The sequence below is a fragment of the Pholis gunnellus genome (assembly GCF_910591455.1).
Source record: "Pholis gunnellus genome assembly, chromosome: 18".
NCBI classification, from domain to species: Eukaryota; Metazoa; Chordata; class Actinopteri; order Perciformes; family Pholidae; genus Pholis; species Pholis gunnellus.
Genome location: NC_136545.1, coordinates 8,314,454 through 8,334,419, shown reverse-complemented (window position 1 = coordinate 8,334,419; position 19,966 = coordinate 8,314,454). Strand labels below are relative to the sequence as shown.

Genomic DNA, 19,966 nt, shown 5'->3' with positions numbered 1-19,966 from the left:
CTATGTTGAAGCTAATCCATTATTTTTGAAATCGATCAATTTAATAGAACATCTCGATGCAGAGCCAGATGCCTTCTCGTCTGTTGTAGAGATTCTTTTTTTGTCTGTCATTAATAATAATGTCTGACTAATGAGGGGTGTGTTAAGTGACACTTAACTCATATATTAGCTTTTTATTGGTAATGGCGTTGAAATGAGGAAAGTAGATTTTGGTTAGTTACAGTAAATGGCTCGATGGAAGTGTAGGTTTGCCCGCTTATTTACTTACTTTTGGTTTCAGAAGTAAAAGGTAGGACGTGGTTTCAGACAAGGTTGTATTGGCACTAAAACCCATCCCCTGCTCGATTGCTACAAATGTGCAATTAAAAGTAAATGGCAGCCATGTCGCTCTCGGATATTCAGTGATTATTTCGAAGATCATTTTTATCTGTACTCCACATGCTGAAAATCTTCTCACTCTTCAACATTTTTTTTTGGAAATATTTAGAGTATCCTTGAAGTAATGTCACCACAAGCCTTTCAATCGCTTCACTCATTTCAATGGCGATGACTTTTAATAAGAAGTTCTGTAGATCATTGTCGCGGCTGATCTCCAACTTGTTCGGTGGTTTGATCCTTAGAGAGAGAGCGAGAGAGAGAGAGTGTGTGAACGAGGTAACGTGTCCCTTATGATCTAGTTCAGCATCACTTATCTCTTCTTTATGGCCTAATTAGTTGTCTAATCGCCTCCTAAGGACATCTTTTATTATTCTCTACAGAGCAGCGGAGACGGTAAGACTAGTGTAGTGTAGTGTAGTGTAGTGTGTTTGGGGAGGGGGAGCGGAGCGAGCGCGTCTCGGATAGTGAACTAGCTTCCGCCTCATATTTTGTTCCGCTCACTCCACCTTCTCACTGTGGACCTCTATTCTTTTGTTGACATCGGGGCAGGGTTGATAAGAGGATCCGCTGTCTTGTAATAAAGCTTATCAGAGGACTGGAAATATTGTGCCCAACAGCTGCTTTTAGGACGTGGATAGTATTTATGAGGGTAGACCTTTGGACGATTGATTGAATCTCTGGCATGCAGTATTGGTCTTTGCTCCGTATTAATGTTACACTACGAAACTCCTCTTGCTGGCAAGAATCAACACAAGGGATATGGCGGCAAGATACTCGCGTTACTCACTGCTCTGTGAAGCTTTATCACAACTAAGGGAAGAGAGATGGTAAAACATATTGTGATGTGGATTCCAGTGTCTTCTGCAACTACCACTCACTCACAATTTAAATTTGGCAGCTCCCGTGGGAAAATAATTGACATAATCCAACATTCAAAATTGAAAACGTGCCAATAGTGGGATATCCACACCAGCTGTCATGGATGGGGCATTAGTTAGGGACTGAAACAATGAATTTGCAAGTAGTTAAATAGTCTCTGGATGTTCTGAAAGGGACATATCTAAGACCAGTTAGCATGTGTAACATATACTACTTCTTCTATTACTAGTATGCTGACATGTCTAGCTCTCAATCTGGTCCCGTTGCATGGAGACGAGAAGCTTGACAATAGAGCGTTCAGTTGGACTTTCTCGTTTATTGTTTGAGTGCACGCTGTGCCAGACGCTGAACAAGCCAAACGTTATCACAGATGAGATAAAGAGACCTGAACTCCGGCCTGAAAGAACTTGAGTCTCGTTTTCAAAACGGCGAGAACATTCATGCAGAGCAGTGGGAGGATAATGCAGAACTCACGAGAGACTACGCAGTCACCAGTGTTGCCCAAGTGGTCAGGTTTATTGCACTTGACAGCTTTCAACTGAACGGCTGAGAAAGGAGGATTTTAATGGATCGGTTAGAGCGGAGAGCACCGTTGGGGGCACGGAACCACTCGGGAGTGTCAACAAGATGCACAAAAGTGTGTAACTAGATGATAGCCACTCGTCTTGGCACAACACTCCAGGCCGTGCCAACTGTTATGTCAACTCATGAAGTGGCTTTTAAACGACTTTTGTAATGAATTCCTTTAAAATTCAAAGACTTCATTTAAAACCAGTTTAGTAGGTTACAGAGATTGAAAGTGGTCATTAACCTGTCGGCCTATAACTATAAGAGAGACACGCCCTCAGGGGAAAGTTACTTTTGACAGTAACTTTCCTGAGATTTTGTCTGAGGAGCAGATCTGCAGTGAACACACGGGTCCAAAAAGTTCTTTTTCAATCCTCAGTTGATTAAGATTGTGTCAATTCTCCAAACTCTCATCCAAATCTACACAGCGGTCAGCCTTGGTGATATACCTGTCACAATTTCACCTTTTATTAGCTGAATACATATTATGATTGTAAATTGTTTTATGTTGGTCGTTTATCCATACTTAACACTGCCTGTGTTTTTAATCTTTAACAGTGAACCTGCTGGATTCTCGCTCTGTGATGGGAGACCTAGGATGGGTGGCCTATCCTAAGAATGGGGTGAGTATGACCATTGCTAAGATCTTCCAATTGTTGGTTGATTACAAAAGAAGAAGAAGAATACAATTTGACAAATGCTGTTGTGGTGACACCTACAACTTTTTAGTGTCATTGTTTCATGATTGGTTGTCTTTTTGGAGGCTCCTGTTGAGTAGAAGTATACAGATGTGTTGTTCTTGTGTTTTTTTTTTGGACACAGTCGAAACACCTTCTGACATGAAAACAAAGCTATGTAGTTCAAATATCTTTATCGTCTTTCAGAAGATTCATTACCCATCAGCAATTACTTGACTATGTCTAACAATATACTTGCCTTCGTCCAAAAAAAAAAAAATCGTCAGCTTGTGAGCTCAGTTTATGTAGTTTTAAGTTGTGAACTCAGCGTGTGACCAAAGGCACCTGCGACATCATTATTTCACACTGAACTACAGGCTCTTCAATTGTTTTATCAAGGTTATTTCAGGACATTTCATTACCAAGAACTCTCAGTTCATTATCAGGGTCAATTGAATTCATGAATAAGATGTTGAAAGTCACCACGGGATATATTATTCTCAAGCCAGGAATTGAAATTCCATTACCAAGTATTCCCATGGGGAAGGCTAATTAGAGAATGACTCACTAGAGTTGGAAAATACTTATTTTGTGGTATTGTATATTGTGTTTTAATGAAAAAGAACTAGCATTTAAAATAAATGTATTAATGTATTCTGGAGCTTCAACACTACCTCGACTCAAGAGACCGTAGCTGACAGCCGAATCTGCCACCTTTTGTTGGTAAAAAATGAAATTTCCCAACCTCCAAGGGATTGCTAGTGCTGCGGTCGCTCTAAACAGGAATTAATTTTGTGCATCCATTTGATCCACATGGAAAATCTCTCACATAGTCGCCACTCCTGTTGGCAAATATGCAGCTATACACGCCGGACCAATAGTGCTGACTGTAGCGTTTTGTCAGCTCTGGGTATTCAAATCACGGCCCACTCTGTGGCTGTATGTAGATGGGAGAGATAGTGCTGACAAAAGCAGCCGTATGCGCATTTCATATCAATGAAGATGTGATTATGGCATGTGGTTTCTACTGTGCACCCGCATAAATAACAGCTTTCAGGGGGGGACGGAGGGAGAGGAAAGAAAAGACGCGATAAGGCCATGTAAGGATCTCATAATGACATCCTCTCTTATTAGGTTTTTGTTCAGCTCCGGTTTCAAGTGATTACAATTTATTTTATTATTCTGTTCAAGTTGACTGACACTGAAAGGACAAACATGTCTGACAAAATGAATACTTTATTCCCTGTTTGGCATTTTAAATAACAGACGTTATCGTCGTTGGCCATTATATTTCCCATCATGCTCAGCACATAAACGGCAGAACCCAATGTGCACAGCATACTCTCGCATGTTCTCCATGCGCACAAACGCACATTTGGCAGCAACAATCTTCCGTGGCTAAACAGGATGTTGAGGAGGCACAGAAGTTGTTTTTTTTTTGTTCCAGATGGTTTGTTTCATGCCTAGTTTTCTCCTCGTCCAGCCCCACCATCATCTCTCCTCTCATTCTCCACTTTTTTTTTTTCCCATCCTTCATTGTCCCCGAACATTCATTTTTACTCCTTTTTCCCCGTTTTCTTCTCATTCTTGTCATCTGCTCGTCTGTTCTTTATCTCGCCATCTCCTTTCCGCTGCGCTCTTCTCCCAAAGCTTCAATGTGCTTTGAAAGTTCTTGAAACATGCATTTTAGCAAAAGAGAGATGGGAGTAAAATAAGGGATTTAAAGAAAAGTGTTTGAAATTTGATGGATGACCTTGAAATGTTATGACACATTTCAATGAACAGCGGGACACTGACATAGTAGGTTGTAAAACACAATTAATAGCTTAATTTTTCACTAAAAACCTTTCTCGCTTCATCTATGATGAGCTCCTTGAGCTGTCTAGAGTTGAGTGTTCTTCTCTTCTGTATACACAGCTTTATTTATACTCAAGCATATTATAAACTGAAATTATGAAGGCCTTACGAAGTGTCTCTTTATTAAAAAATCTATTACGGAAGTCTGGTGATGCTGAGAGACGGGTGTGGTGTGGGACAGGGTTGGAGAGATGGAGATCTGCAGGCAGTAACAGCTTGAAATGGACAAAGAGTGTGAGAGAGAACTCCTGTGACCTCGCGAATAAAAGTCCTCTTGAATGCAAGTTCTTCATGGCCAGTCAGGAAGACGGTGATAAACTAGAGAACGAGACCAGAAGATCTTAAAAGTGGAACTAGTTTCATTTTGTCTGCTATCCATGTCTCAGTGTAGGTTGATTACTGCAGCAGAACGGATGAGGTTGAAAAGGGTTTAGGTTGGAGAACATAGAGAGAAATGGTGTGTGTGTACGTAGTTGAATGCAATTAATTAGCGCTTGATAATGTAGGACGATATTCATAGGTTATTTGGCTGATGAAGAAACAACAAGAGGATTATTAGGAAGAAAGCAACCGCCAAAGTTTAAGAGTTTAGCTTGAGGCTCTACATTTGAGCACATTTGAGTTATAGTTGGACGACACTGAGCTGGTATCATTGGAATCTCAGTTGGCCAATGAAAGTTTGCTTCCTCCTCACTATTGCTGATCTTATGCATTTTGGTGGATGCTTTTAACTGCTGCTTCTTAAAGCATCTTGACGGGAGAAGAATAAAGTAAGAAAAGTCATGAAGGAAGGTGACATTGAAGGGATGGATCCCACAATATGGATTATTTTACTCTGTCCATCAGTCTCAATTACCTCCCATTTTGCTCAGTCTTTATCCGAACATTGGTTGGCAATGACCCCTGGGCCTGTAAAGATGCCGACACACCAAGCCAACCTCAAAGAACCTATTGACAGAGGCTGACTGATGAGACACGCTGTGACGCCTTAAGTCACCTCACTTTTTCTGTTTCAAGTTTTTTGTTTGAAGAAAACACAAAGACAACTGACACTCGCCACGCTACGGGCCTGCATGAAAGGAAGTAGTCTGCAGAAAAGCCTTTCTTTACACAAAGACGAACAAGCCAAACTAGCCCACCATTTTCCCACCACTGTGAATCTGTTGAAATGGGCTTTATACAGAATACGAGACTGTCTGACCAAAAGCTGCAAAAGAGAAAGTTAAATTAGTTTTTGTTTCTTTGCCTGCTTCTGCTTTTCCATTGGGCTGAACGATTTGAGGAGACTATCTAATTGGGATTCTTTAAAATGTCAAAAAAGAAATGAGTTTCCCAGGGTCCCATGTGACATCTTCAAATGTATTTTGTAACAGTCCACCATCCTGAATATATTGTTCAGTTCATAAATGTATTTTAAGAAAGCAAAACCTCCCATTGGGGAAGCTACTTATTTTGGCTTTAAGAAATGACTTAATGACCTCATCGATTATTAAAACGGTTAACAGTTAATTCTCTGAAGACTAATGGACTAATCGCCGCAGCTGTAATTGCAAAACAAAATCCGACCAACATTGCAATTTAATTGTGAATAGTTTCTATACATCAAACCCCAGTCTTAGTAGTTGTGATATACATATATTGCAATAATACTGCTGGCTTTGGCCAAGTGTGTTTATGAGCATTTTGTATTATGACATAATAAATTCATCATTGTCATTTAGATATCAGACTGACAACCCTGCACTTAAATCTGCTTAAGTTGATGATGGATGATTAGCTCAAACAGTGTGAGAAGCAAAAAAAAAAGAAGCAAAACAGAAAATGAGGTGGAACCACGCTAAATTGGTGTAACTTGCTTTGCTGAACAGCCACTCGGAGAGGTCTCTTTCATCTACCGCCTCTCGCTGATGCCGCATGTTCAGTTGACCAAAGATAAAGGCAAGCCAGCATCAAAGGTGCTGAACACACTGCAGAGATACTCTGGGTAATGGTGAGACACAGACGCTCAATGACAGCTAACAGTTGGCCCGACGTGTCGGGGTCCTAAACTGTCCGTCCCTAATGAGGAAGGGCAGCGGCTGTTTGAGCAGTTCAAGGAGTGTTTGCTTAGGGATACGTTCTGCTGCAACTCGTACGCTATTTAGCAGGCCTGGTTTTCCCTTAATGCACATGACGGTACCATAAGGAAGGGAAGACAAGGTGGCGGGAGGAGAGGAGAGCGGGGCTATACGAGAATGGCGGAAAATCGCTAGAATAAGGTGTGACAGAAGGGATGATCGGGGACAAGGAAGAAGAAGAAGACGGGAAGTCAGAAGCTGCAAGTTGAGGAGGCCGAGATGGAGAAGGGTGGGGGAAGCGGACGGAACGGTGTTTCTAGGTTAGACTTAAGATTGGATAATGACAGGAAGAATAGAGGACACATGGAGGGAAAATGATGATGGACATGGATGACATGAAAAGGCAGAGGAATGAGGCACAAGATGAGTGATGTTGGAGTGAATTAGATGGAAGCAGAAATAGGGGGGGAAGTTGTGTGTGTGTGGGGGGGGGGGGGTTCTTGTAGGAATAAGGAGGGAGGGGGACAGTTCTATCACAGTGTCATGACGGTCAGCGGTAATGGGCGGTAATAATAAGTTGGGGACAGCTTTATAGACTTAGAGCCAGGAGGGCACTCAGCACAGCCACAGGGGGTCTGCTGACGGATGTGACTCGCACGCGGAACACCCACACACATGCGCACACCCACACACATACGATAGTCAACAAAACAAACACACACTAATGAGGAGCCAGAGGGATGCCTATAGGGACAGTTCAGTGTAGGGAGCGAACTGAAATAGAGGCTAGTGCTGCGTGGGGAGGTCTGAAAGGCCTGACTTTTTTTGATAATTTGCCACCGTTGGGACCAAGAACTCTCAATCTGTTGGCTCTTTGAATTGTATCAATTCACCCAAATAGCACCAGAACAAATCGTACTGCTAGTGGTATCTAGCCATGCAGATCATTTTGGTTTCATGTGTCCAGGTGTTGAGATTATTGCCCCTAAAGCTTCTGCTGCCACCATAATATAATGTGAGCAAAGGGCATTTTGTTCACGTTGCTCAAAGCTTTGAAAACACGCGTCAGAAATGTAGCTTTTGAAAAAAACAATGTCCTGCAATAATTCACATTCTTTGCTGTCAACAATTTTTTATAGGAGCTGCGCAAAGCAATCTGAAATCTTGAGGGGAAAAAAACCGCAGGAATCTTCTAAACAAATATGTGGAAACTTCAGCGTGTGAACCCGAAAGTGTCTGTGTGGCTAGATACCACTATGGGGGAAAAAAAATTCTTGGAATTATGAATGAACTGACCCTTTCAAGAAGAGGTTGTGTGAATTGCATGAATGTGAGGTGGCCGTGCTGAAGATGTCGAGCAAATAGATGGTGAATTGCGCTACAGAATTATTGAGAGACAAAAATAGGTCAAGTAGTAGATCTGCTGTAAAATGTAACATACAAATAGTTATTAGTTTAAACTTTGGTTTCTACAGTGCCTCACATTAGTACGGGTGGTCCTGAACCCACAGTGTTAGTATGCTGCCCTCTGCACCGAGCTTTGTGTTTGACTCGGAGGCCCCTCCCCACCTAATACCATGCACAATAGTTTTAAAGATCCCATGCATTTGAACTTAGCTCATTCCTGGAAAGCCATCCTCAGTCATCACAATCCCTTCCTTCTGCCTGTGACTACTGTACCAAATCTGTCTTTTTCTCCATAAATAATAGCCCTTTGTTTGGTTTGCTAACTCGTTTCTAGCCTTGCTTTGCGAGGAAATGCATCGATGATTATGGTTATCATTTCATGGAACCTTTTTTTAAAAGCAAAGGAGCCAAACCCCTGCTAACTTTAATGGAAGTGTGTGCGCGTCTCAGTGCTCTTTTCAAACTTGCAAATGGCTCCTGTTCGACTGTCATGTCAATTTACATCAGTAATCAAACACTGTTATTACAGCAGTGCTGCAAAGTGGGCTGGACCTCCAGTGGCAACAAAGGCAACCACACTTTATACACAGATACTGAAGCCGTTTGGTTCCAGGCATAACTGGAGAAGGTCGTCTGCTAAACTCCCTGCTGGGCTACAAATGATGGTGTGTGTGTGTGTGTGTGTGTGTGTGTTAAGCTGTGTAAAGCCCGGAGCAGCCTGGTGGATCTGTGTGATCTAACCAGTAAGAGGCTTAATGTCTGCACTGGGACTGACTGTGACTGACTGGGCTGGAGTCTGGGAGAGATCGGGACTCAGTCACACTCAAGCACCCACAGATCAGGTCTGTGCATCTCCAGTGTACTTGTGAAGACATAATGGATTTAGTTTGACCTTTACCCAGGCTATGTCTAACCTTTACTCTTAATAAACTAATAGTCAACTCTCAAACGGCCCTTTGAAGAATTCAGGTTGGTTGAAGTTGAAAAATGTGTTTCTCTTCACAATGTATTTAGGATATAAGGAAATGCATATTTGTGGCGATAGGGTTAGAAAACGTGGGCTAAACCTTTTTGCGGTTGTCGTCAACAGCTGATTTTGCGGCAAGCAAATAAGTAGCATCGTGTCATATCTGACCCATGTTCAGTTTATAGTTGTACTGTCAGCTCTTTGTCCACAACACATACCAGGCAGACAGCATGGAATACAAATCATTCAAGTATTACTTTAATTTACTTACTAATTTGGTGTTCTCGCTTCCAAATAATCCAGCCACAGAACTATCCATTCATGACAAAAAATGACATGGAACACTTTAGGATCCTCTTTAGCCCGGGTATATGCACCAGCATTAATCGTTTGTTAGAAAGGCTTTTAACAATGTAACAGGAGTGATCCTGACCAGTCATAAACTACAGATAGAACATAATCCAACAATGTAATCCTTCAAATCACACTTCAGGAGACTCTCTAATGATTCGAATTGGAAATAAACCTGATTTATAATGGCATATGCAAAGTAGCCGACGAAACACTAAAACACTTTGTAAACTCTAAGCTGATGTGGAGCTGAGAAACCTTTCACTTCCACTTTTCTCTTTCAAAAAAGAAACTCTCACCGAGATTTTATGGATAGTTTGATGATCATTTAGAGATAAATGTATTCATTACTTTGATTTTCATTTTTAGTCCGAGATTTATATTGAGAAAAATATGTAAATATATGCTTAATTTGGTAGTACTTTTTATTACTTTTGAGTTTAATGTTAAGTGATCTAGATTTCAGAGATTGTTCATTCCAGATCGATATATTATTATTTCTAAGGGGAGGGGCATTGGCCGGTTAATCGGCTATAGGCTTTTTCCTGCTCCAAACTATTGTTATTATATCAGCCTTTAAAAACCCACCACCGGTCGACCTCTTATTAAAATATTCTCACTTTCCAGAGATGTGCTCACTGTTGATGCCTAAAACTCATATAGGTCCTCTAAACGATGGAAGTACAAAAGCACAAACACACAATATGATTAATCAACCCAGAGGCATGTGCATTTTACACACATGTCTAATAACACTTGACTATACCTTCAAACATCCACAAATGGTTCAGAAACTGAATGATAATACGCAGAAAAGAAAAGAGGCCTTTAGAGAGGCCTCTAAAGCAGGGAGGAATGAGAAGGGGGAGAAAAGACAAATGGAGAACAAGACAGAGAAAAGACAAAGACAGAAGGTTGTACACGGCGACTAAAGCAAGGGTTGATTAATATGGGCTATTAAGCTATAACACCAGATCATAGTCTGGTCCCTCTGGCCATATTACAGTGACATGATGAAGCGCCTGTATTAGCCATGGGAGAGTGCTAGTGATGCAGATAATAGCCACCTCCCAGGAGACTTGCAGAGGGAATTAATGCTGCTGTCTGACATGCACACACACACACACAGGCACAGATGCAGATGCTCACACACACACACACACACGCTTGAACACTGACGGCATAATTTACATATATGCACACATACAGGCAGGAACCAACACACACACACACACACACACACACACGCTTTATGGAGGTATGGCTATGCACTACACACCGATGAACACACCTTTAAGGGCAGGTTAATCATTTTTTTTGCTGACAACTCTACCCCCCCATTCATGGTAAATGCATATATACCCCATAACACTCTCATTATTTTCTGTCTATTGCAGTAGGAGCAAACGAGGTGGAAGGGATGAGGATTATTCTGCTATCTATACCTAGCCACACACACACACTCTTTATAATTTCCTCGCCAGTGTTAAGCCTCTCAAACAGGTTCACGTAGCTCATTCTTACTACATTTCCAAGGTTCTCAATTCATCAATTTATTACATCTGTGCTATTCAAAATATTCTGATATTGGCACATATAACAGAGATTTGTCGATACCATTACTGCAAAGTATTGTACATAATTACAATTCTGAGGTTCTTGTACTTTACTTTATTGTACTTTAAGTATTTCCATTTAATACTACTTTATTCCTCAACCTAATTTCACAACAGAGGGAAATATTTTACTCATTACTCCACTACATTTATCTGATAGTTGCTCATAACTTGTCAGCTTAGGATTTTACCGAAACAACACATTAAAAGTATATAAAATACAATGGGGAGTGAGGGAGCGCGACTAAACTACCGGAGTGTAAAGTCGTAATTTCCCCTCTTCTGTGCTCTTTCTTTACTGACCTCCCTCTGTTCTCTGTCTCAGTGGGAGGAGATCGGGGAAGTGGACGAGGACTACGCTCCGATCCACACTTACCAAGTGTGCCGGGTCATGGAGCAGAACCAGAACAACTGGCTCCACACCAACTGGATCCTGACCGAGGGCGCCCAGCGGGTCTTCATCGAGCTCAAGTTCACCCTGAGAGACTGCAACAGCCTGCCCGGCGGGGTCGGGACCTGCAAGGAGACGTTTAACATGTATTACTACGAAACGGACGGGGGCGAGGAGGAAATGGAGGACGGAGAGATGAGCGATGGAACGGGGATGACGGAGGAGGTAGACAGGGCGATGAAGGAGAGCAGATACATCAAAATCGACACCATAGCAGCCGACGAGAGCTTCACCGAGCTGGACCTTGGGGACCGCGTGATGAAACTCAACACGGAAGTCCGCGATTTAGGCCCCCTGACTCAGAAGGGCTTCTACCTGGCTTTTCAGGATTTGGGGGCCTGTATCGCTTTGGTGTCGGTGCGCGTTTTCTACAAACGCTGCCCGCTTCTAGTGAAGAGTTTGGCCGAGTTCCCCGACACCATCCCAGGCTCAGAGGCTTCGCAGCTGGTGGAGGTAGTGGGCCGCTGCGTCAATAACTCCCTGCCTTTATATGAGCCTCCCAGGATGCATTGCAGCACGGAGGGAGAATGGCTGGTGCCGATCGGGAAGTGCGTGTGCCAGCCGGGATTTGAGGAAATCAATGGATCGTGTCAAGGTAAGAGGAAGTTTGTGTTTTCTTTAGTTTTTTTTTCGTCACCAGTAATTAATAAATGTGAAAATTTCCAGATTTCCAAATCATCTCCCAGGGTTCACATTTTCGGCCTTTTTTTAGGTTTGTCGGTGCGTGACTGTTTGGTTTGCCATCTCGTTTGTTTATTTTTATATCCATGCACAGGTTTGTTTTTAGTATTGTGTGCTTGAGTGTGTGCACAGACGGGTTTTATTCTTTTACTAAGAGTGTTTCTTGCTATGAGTCAGTCTTAGTGGAGGGTATTCCCCCGAGCCCAGCAGCACTTTGCTGCTCTCACCCAGCCGCTGTTCTGCTCCGAGTCGAGCCCAAACATTCCCACCGCCGACCTTAACTGCCATTTCCACGGGCGCCCAGGGCCTCTCTATTTTCCTCCCCTTCACTCCTCTCCAATCTTCCTCTGCTCTGTCTTTAAATTACTCAATTTTTCAGACCTGAACACTAGACTCTACTTGCGCAACCACGAGCATCTCTGAGTGGCGTGGCGAAAATTTCAGAAAGAATTCCAGAGAAGTTATTACAGCGGCATGGAGCTGCGTGGTATGGAACATCGAAATGTGTGATTTTATTTGGTGGCTCTCGAGTGTTTCATCTCCACCAGTAGAGTGTCGGCCTCAAGCGAAGAACTCAAAGATTGGTCTCAAAATGCTCAACTACACATGGCCGACTCCGGAACAGTACATGCAGAGGTTTGCTTAATTTCTTGCTTTTCTAATTTGCACATGCATATGGGTGAGTGTGCACGTGCAGCATGATGAATCAATTTCTTGGCTTTGATAATTTGAGGAGGCTGGTTGCAGGTGTGCAAGGCTCAGTGCTTTCAGGGAGCATTTCACAAATCAGATTTTCTATTGAATTCATCACACCATGCCTCCAGAAGTAAAAGCATGGCCTTTTTAGATGCAGCATATGTCTTCTAAAAAAAACAAAAAACGTAGTGTAATAAAGTGTGCACCATCTCCAGCTTAACTTTGTCAGACATGGAGTCTCTGTGGGGAGATCATTAGGAAATAGCTGTCAGTGTGCCACCGGCCTGCCTGGAGTCATACTGCCACCAACTGTGCGGTATCACAGACCTGTGGCTGACAAGGCTAAAAAAAATAAATGCAATAAATATCTCTGGCGTTTTTCATTCTGTACTGTGTATATCAGGTTGTGGAGTATTAAAAAAACTATGAGAGAAGCATCTTTGAGGTTACTGTACACTGGAACATATACTGTGTAGAATAAAAACGTGTGCACTTTAGAATTACTCAGAATACTAAGAATTACACATAAAAAGTAGTAATGTCATTAAAAAAAAAGGCATTTTGGGCTCTTGGATTGGACTCTCTGTCTGCATCATTGGCAACGTGCTTTAGGTGACGTACTAATGCTTGTACAGTAGTACACCAAATACTGTAGACTGCAGTTTTGTTCTCTCCAGCTGTCGGTTGTTTGGATCACCCTCCACCTTGATGCAGACTGAAATATCTCAAAAACTAATTAGATAGATTGGCAGGGGTTTTGTACAGTCGTTAAAGCTCCCCAGGGGTTAACTTTTGTGGTTCAGACTGAAACGCACACGGGCGGCCGTCGCTCTTGGGGTAGAGAGGTTGGTGGTTGGATCCTTGGCTGCTACGTGTCCTGTGCCGATGTGTCCGTGAGCAAGACACCGAACCCCTAATCGCTCCCCGGGCGCTTCTCAGCAGCCCACTGCTCCCGACATGCTAGGGATGGGCTAAATGCAGTGGTTTAATTTCATATATATGTACAATGTATATAATGGCGATTATAACAACAATATCTCTCGTTCTAAATATCAACTGTTGGATGGATCAGCGTGTGCGTTGATACAGATATTCCAACATGTTCTCACTGCCAACTGTTCAAATACAGCAGCTTGGACAGTGGCCCTACGCTTCAAACTATGAAGCTCCGGGTACCCCTCTAGCTTCAGGTGTGCACCTGTCAGTTTTCCACTGGACTTGAAATAAGTCAACATTTTGAGACTTGGTTTCACACGGGACACCAGCACCAGTCTCCTGGGTACAAGTCCTGTGTTTGTCTGACCCATCCATCCATTGTGAGCTTCAGCATGCTGACAGCAGCAGTAGGTAACGTCTGTTCAGCCTCAGAGCAACAAGCATGGCTGTAGACTCTTCGTCCTGTTATTCTTAATGGTTCTTTGAAGTAAAAGGAACATTTTTTATGGCGCCCACAAAATAGCACATTATTTACTGTACATCCAGCAGCATGTCGGCTGCCTGTGCGATACCTCTGTTGATGGTGCTGTTATAGAAATATGTGTTTTAGTGAACTATGAAATCTAGCACAAGGAAAAGAGAAATTGAAATGCATAGTTTATAAAGACTATATATTTTGCATGTTTTCCCCGTTAGAGATGTAGATATATTATCAAAAGTGTCATCGGTATACTGTGTATATGCATGTGTCATAAACACAACATGGAGGAAACGTTTTTTCCATTTTCATTTTCGAGTGGCGAGATGATGCTGAAGTATATCATTCACAGTGTTCAAAAGCCGAGTTGGTTTGAACTGTATTCACTCTTTTTCATAGATAGAAAAAAAAAACCCACTACGCGTGTGACAGAGAAGTGGTTTGTGTCTGTATGGAGCTGGTGAGTGCAGCAGCGAAGATTAAAACAGTATTTTTTTGTTTCATGAGACATCAATTAAAAAAAAAAAACACGAGTCTTTTCTGGTGCAGACCGAGCTTTAAAGAGACAGACGGACAGAAAGTGGCATTCCCTTTGAACCTCTATCCGTGAAAGTGGTGCGAGGGTGTCGGTTTGATGACGATGTGATTAAAGTCTGACCCTGCCACCACGTTTTGCGAGACGCTAAACGTTGCGCCTCATGACCGGTTTTCGCCGTCGTTTTGCAGCAGAGCAATGTTTTGAGCCAGAAGGATTAGATGATTTTCATTTTAATGAGTTTTGCATTTCATGAAGATCGAGCTTTGTGATATGCAAATGTGGCTCTTTGGTTAAACGTTTCAGACAAAAAAAAACACATCCGCTGCTCATAGTAGAATTGATTGATTCTTTTCTTTTTTGTTTCGTATCGTGGTCCATACGTGCAGCAAAATGAAGTAAACAACCTAAATAGTGAGCTGTCTGAGTAGAACACCCTCCAAGCAATTATTGAAGCTACCAGATGATTTTCAGTTTCGGATGCAGATGAGTCTGACGGCCTTTGAAAGTGTCTACAGAGAGAAACATGGCAGGATTTCCTCTCTCTGAGCTTTGTAACCATATGTGTTCTCTGCTTTGGCAAACATTTTTTTCATGTGCATTTCGCTCGCTCACATCGCAGTATCAAGTGTTTAATCCCGTTTTGAAAGCTTTCCTGGACTCCATACTGCGAGGAGTTATGTATTCAGTCTCTTTATGTATTTTCGGGACGGTGTCTGCTTTTCAGATGTGAACGTTCTGAACATCTGTCTGTCTGGATATGAGAACCTGCACTGGGTCTAGTGGTTTCATTCCCGCTCTATTATGTCTATTTTGCCCTCCTCAGTGAATGTGTTTTAACAAAGACATGCAGCATTGATGATAACAACTTTCTATTTTACAGCCTGTTCCGCCGTTTCAGTTAGTGCTTTAAGCATGGTGGTCTTCCAGTAGGCCGAGTCTGTGAATCAGCGGGTTGCAGGTCGGAGTACAGTACAAAGTGAGAGAAAATGTGTGTTGATCCTGGCTGGTTTGGCTGCATGTGCTGCCTAGTGGAGCGTGATTTAACGCAGCCTCTGTGAATGTAGGACAGAAATCGTTGCGTACAGTTCTCCCTCCCCCTCTTTTGTCTTTTTTTTTTCCTGTCTCACGTCTCGAGTTCTTTGTCTCACTCATTTGCTTTATGTCTACACCTCACTCTTCTGTCCTTCTTCCCCTGTCTTTATTTTCTCTCGCTTTATCTTTCTGCGACTGCCTATCACTCATTGCCTTTCTATCCCTCCTTCTTTCTCTTCCTCTTTACTGCTGCCACTTCATCAGCACTCCTGTCTTTTACACACACACACACACACACACACACACACACACACACACACACACACACACACACACACAAAAATGACAGTAATACTCTTTTATAGAAAAAATAAATCTCCCCCCAAACAATCTTATTCCGTCTTATTTTCTCTCACTCACTCATACACACACACAATAGTACATCTGTGTTTATGGAATACATTTAACCACAATACACCAGCAGCAGGAGTTTCCATAGAGGGGAAATACTGTTGGACATAACATTGTCACTGTACAGTAACATCTGTACAGAAATGCATTGTTGGATTTGTGTTGTTATTCGTTGCTTTGTGCTGCTATTGTCCAGACTCGGTGTTTGATTACTTTAGTATTTTTTGTATTATTTACTCGTATGACATCGGAGGATTAAACTGATAATCCGTTTCCATTGTATTTGTTCATTTTCGAGTGCCAGCGTAGCAAGAATGAAAGACACAGATCGTACACACATTTACATACGAACCGTGTGGGGATGCCGGCTCCTTATACCAGAGATGTCGGATATTGTGTCAGATGACATCTAAAGATATTGTATGTGGTTGTGTGTAATGTATAGATGTAGGCACAACTTTAGCTGGGATAATTGGTGATGGCCTGCAGCACTGTCAGCCCAGCGAGACTGAAGAGAGGGGATTGGGGGGGAGGGGGGGAGGAGTGCATCCACGACTAGATGGATGGATGGATGGAAGGATGGGAGGATTACAGAGAGGGGAATGTGATGGCAAAACAAGGGGACCCAAGATAAATGGAAGGTTTCTCACCATGGGGTCTGAGGGCAGAGAGACAGAGAGATGGATGAGTGTTGTTTCAGCGGTGATTGCAATAGAGGAAGGATAACTGAGGATAGAAGTGGGCAGATGGATGAGGGGGGGTGATTGTAGATTGAGTTCAGCCTCGCAGATGTGATTTAGGCTGAATGAACACTAGAAGGAATGTGGGAATAATGGCTGAATGGAACATTGGAGTAACGTTTGAATTGACTGTTGGGTTCTTGGAATAACAGCTGAATGGTTTGGATCGCATTCATGGTATGATGTTTGCATTGAGCATGATGAATCCTGTCTACGTATATCACTTTGTACATTATTCTCAGCCAATTTTCTGTCATTTAGTTAGCATTTGTTTACTGTGAGTAGTTAAGAAAGAACCAAGTTTGTAGTCTTGGCTGCCAGAACTGCATTAAACCCTCTGCTGGATTTGGCTTCTCTATCTGACCACCAGTAATAGAAGATGAAAGCCACAATACCGCACTACAACCAGACGTTGATATAAATTCACCATGATTACATTAGTTATTTATTTTTTTAACTCATGATTTATTTATTGGATTTATTTTATTGTATTAACTACGAGGCAAATGTAGCTGAAGACGTAGCAGCATGCTGACTAGAAACCTGGATGAGGTGTTTACATGGCACACTATCTTAACAACAGTCAGGTTGGTCAGTACTAGTTTCTGGGTTTCTGGGACCAGGATATGTCTATAAGTGACTATAAATAAAATAGTTGGCTTGAATGATGGAATAATGTCACATGAGCTGACTGAAATCTTGGAATAAGGGCTGGGATTCATTGTTGGTTCAGTGGAATAAGTGCTATATTGGATGTTGGGAAGATGAAATAAAGGCTGAATGGAATCCTGGGATTGACAGCTTGGTGATGTTTGGATTCAGGCTGCACTAAATTCAAGTGACAGAAGAAAAGACTTGGAGGTATAAGATGGGCAGCGAAGTGGGGGGGGGGGGGGGGGGAGTTGGGGGAGGGCGAGAGTCGGCAGAGAAGAGGAAAAAGGATGACAGAAGATGAGGAATACGAATGACAACGAGGACGACTGATAGTATCATCAATTAAAAGAATTGTACCAAATGATGAGCTGCCGCTCACTGGTAGAAGAACAAAAACCACGGAGTATTCCGTTCCACGAGCGTCTTCTTAAGTCTGCCATGGGTAGAGCTGGATTCCCCTCGACAATACGTTGTTTCGGTGTCAGGGCTCCCCTGATGTTCCTCTGTGTTTGCCTGCCTGTCAGACGTCACTGCAGCATTATGTCAAACTCGATCGGGTCACGGTGGTGCTGCTGCTGCTGCCATCAGAAACTGTCCCACTGGTGTAGCAATGCGAGGAAGCTTCCTGCCTTCTCCCCTCCAGGGAATTATGGGATAGCGAACAAGCGGCTCACGTTTTCAGTGCGGGGCCGGCGGTTGATGGTGACACGGGTATTGCAGGGGCTTGCGTAACACAGAGGTACACGCATGATCGTGGCGGCATCTGCCATTTTCAATATGTGCTGATAAGGGTCTGACTTCCAACACCTCCTTGCTTTAGTTATTTAATTCAATTAGTCAGTTATTGAAATGTATTTGTTTTAGTGACATGCAAAACATTTTGCCCATCTCACATGGGATTCACAAGACACAGTTATTTAACCGTCATCTATCGTTGATCGATGTATATTTTCAGTGTTGACAAATCAATAGTAGCCCCTCTGTCATGGTTGCATGGGTGCAGCCTAAACTTTTGATCTGAACTCGCTCAACCTGAATGGCATCGCTAGTCTGGTATTTGCTCCCCTGTATCTATCGCAGTGTGCCTTTTTTTTAATTCTATCATTTTAAGCTATCAGTATTCAGAAAGCCTTACTCATCCCTGAGTTCCTCAAGAGACAGAGAAGCATGGTGAATCATAGCGCCGACATCTGCAAGTGGCAGGAAGCCTTTTTTGACTCCGTCATCCCCTGAAATATGAATCGACTGGATTCATTGCATAAAGAGCTGCCATTCATCTTTTAAGATCCTGTTCAATTGGAAGCTGCTTCCGGACTTCTTTCAATACTCTACTCTCTCTCTCCTCCATCTTCCTCCCCAGCCCCCTCTCCATCACGCCATCATCTCAACGTGGTGATGCTGTCATGACAACTAAAGTGCTTCCTGAGTGCTTGTTGGGTAAACTGACTTTCCCAGAAGTGCTTCCTCCCCGTCACCCTCCCCCCTGCTAACGTGCACATGTGTTTTGTAATACTTGTGAGGACCCTAATTGACACGGTGCATTACCTAGCCCCCATCTTCAGCCAGAACCAACATGACTAGGTGCCTATCCTCATTCGCCTTAACCTAAACCTAATTCTCACCTCACCACTGAAACCAAGTCTAAACCCTCAAACGCCTCTTTAAAGAAATGCGGGCCAGCCGCAATGTCCTCACAAAGACAGAAGCGCACATAGACACACACATTCCTGCAGTTGGTGAAATATTAATAAAATGCTGCGTTCAGCAGAGCCAGCTTCTTTCCATGAAAGCCTGGTCGTCTCCAGAGTACCAGTCAGCGCTGGCTCGTAGGACTGGTGAGACTGGTAGTTGTGGACACTCCTGATGCATTTAGGTCAGGCGATTATTTTCCCAAATGATACGCTTTGACAAAACAATAACAGTTTTACAACATTGTTGAGGTTTTTTTTCTTCATTTATTATAACATCTGGCTGTTTTAAAAAAATACATCAAAACACATTTTCCTGGGAATGGAATGAAAGTGCAAACAGCATCTGGTGAATTTAAGTTGGGACTTGCAGTCTCCACATGTGCGTCTGTGCAAACACGTAGCAATGTAATATTGCTGTGCAAACGGAAACACAAATGGTCTGCATAAATGGGTCAAATGGAATTATTATTCGATTCACAACCGATTTCACACATCCATTCCACGCACTTACGTCTGACCTGACAGCCCTCCACCTCCAGCACACGTCTCAGGAGTGTTGTAATGCCACTGAGATCCTGACCTTTGTACACCCAATCTGTGGGCGCTTGTAATTTGTGTTTGCGGTTGTCCGTCCGTACATTTATCAAGTACATAAAAATGCTGAAAAGGCAATATAACCTGCAGTCTGGTGTCATTGTTGTTCAGCGTAACTTGACATTTGATTTTAACATTATGATATATTGCTAATGTTTAATCTCCCCTACTGGGGCAATAAATTGATTTGTGTTGGAAAGCCATTGTGACCTGCTGGACCTCTGGGTGTGAGCTTGTGGCCTGGGAATAAATGGGTGCTGAACAATGACCCTCCTCCGCCACCCAAAAGACAGGAAACCCCATTGACT

At 42.7% G+C, this 19,966-nt stretch overlaps 1 protein-coding gene across 1 annotated transcript in view; it reads left to right on the top strand.

The window, feature by feature from the left end:
• epha5 (EPH receptor A5) overlaps positions 1-19,966 on the top strand; it is a gene marked incomplete at both ends in the record, with an annotated part of 54,281 nt that overhangs the window by 2,061 nt on the left and 32,254 nt on the right. The window contains 2 exons of the mRNA XM_079178862.1: positions 2,383-2,447; positions 11,082-11,802. Of these exons, the coding sequence (XP_079034988.1) occupies positions 2,383-2,447; positions 11,082-11,802 (786 nt within the window). The remainder of the gene's footprint in view (positions 1-2,382; positions 2,448-11,081; positions 11,803-19,966) is intronic.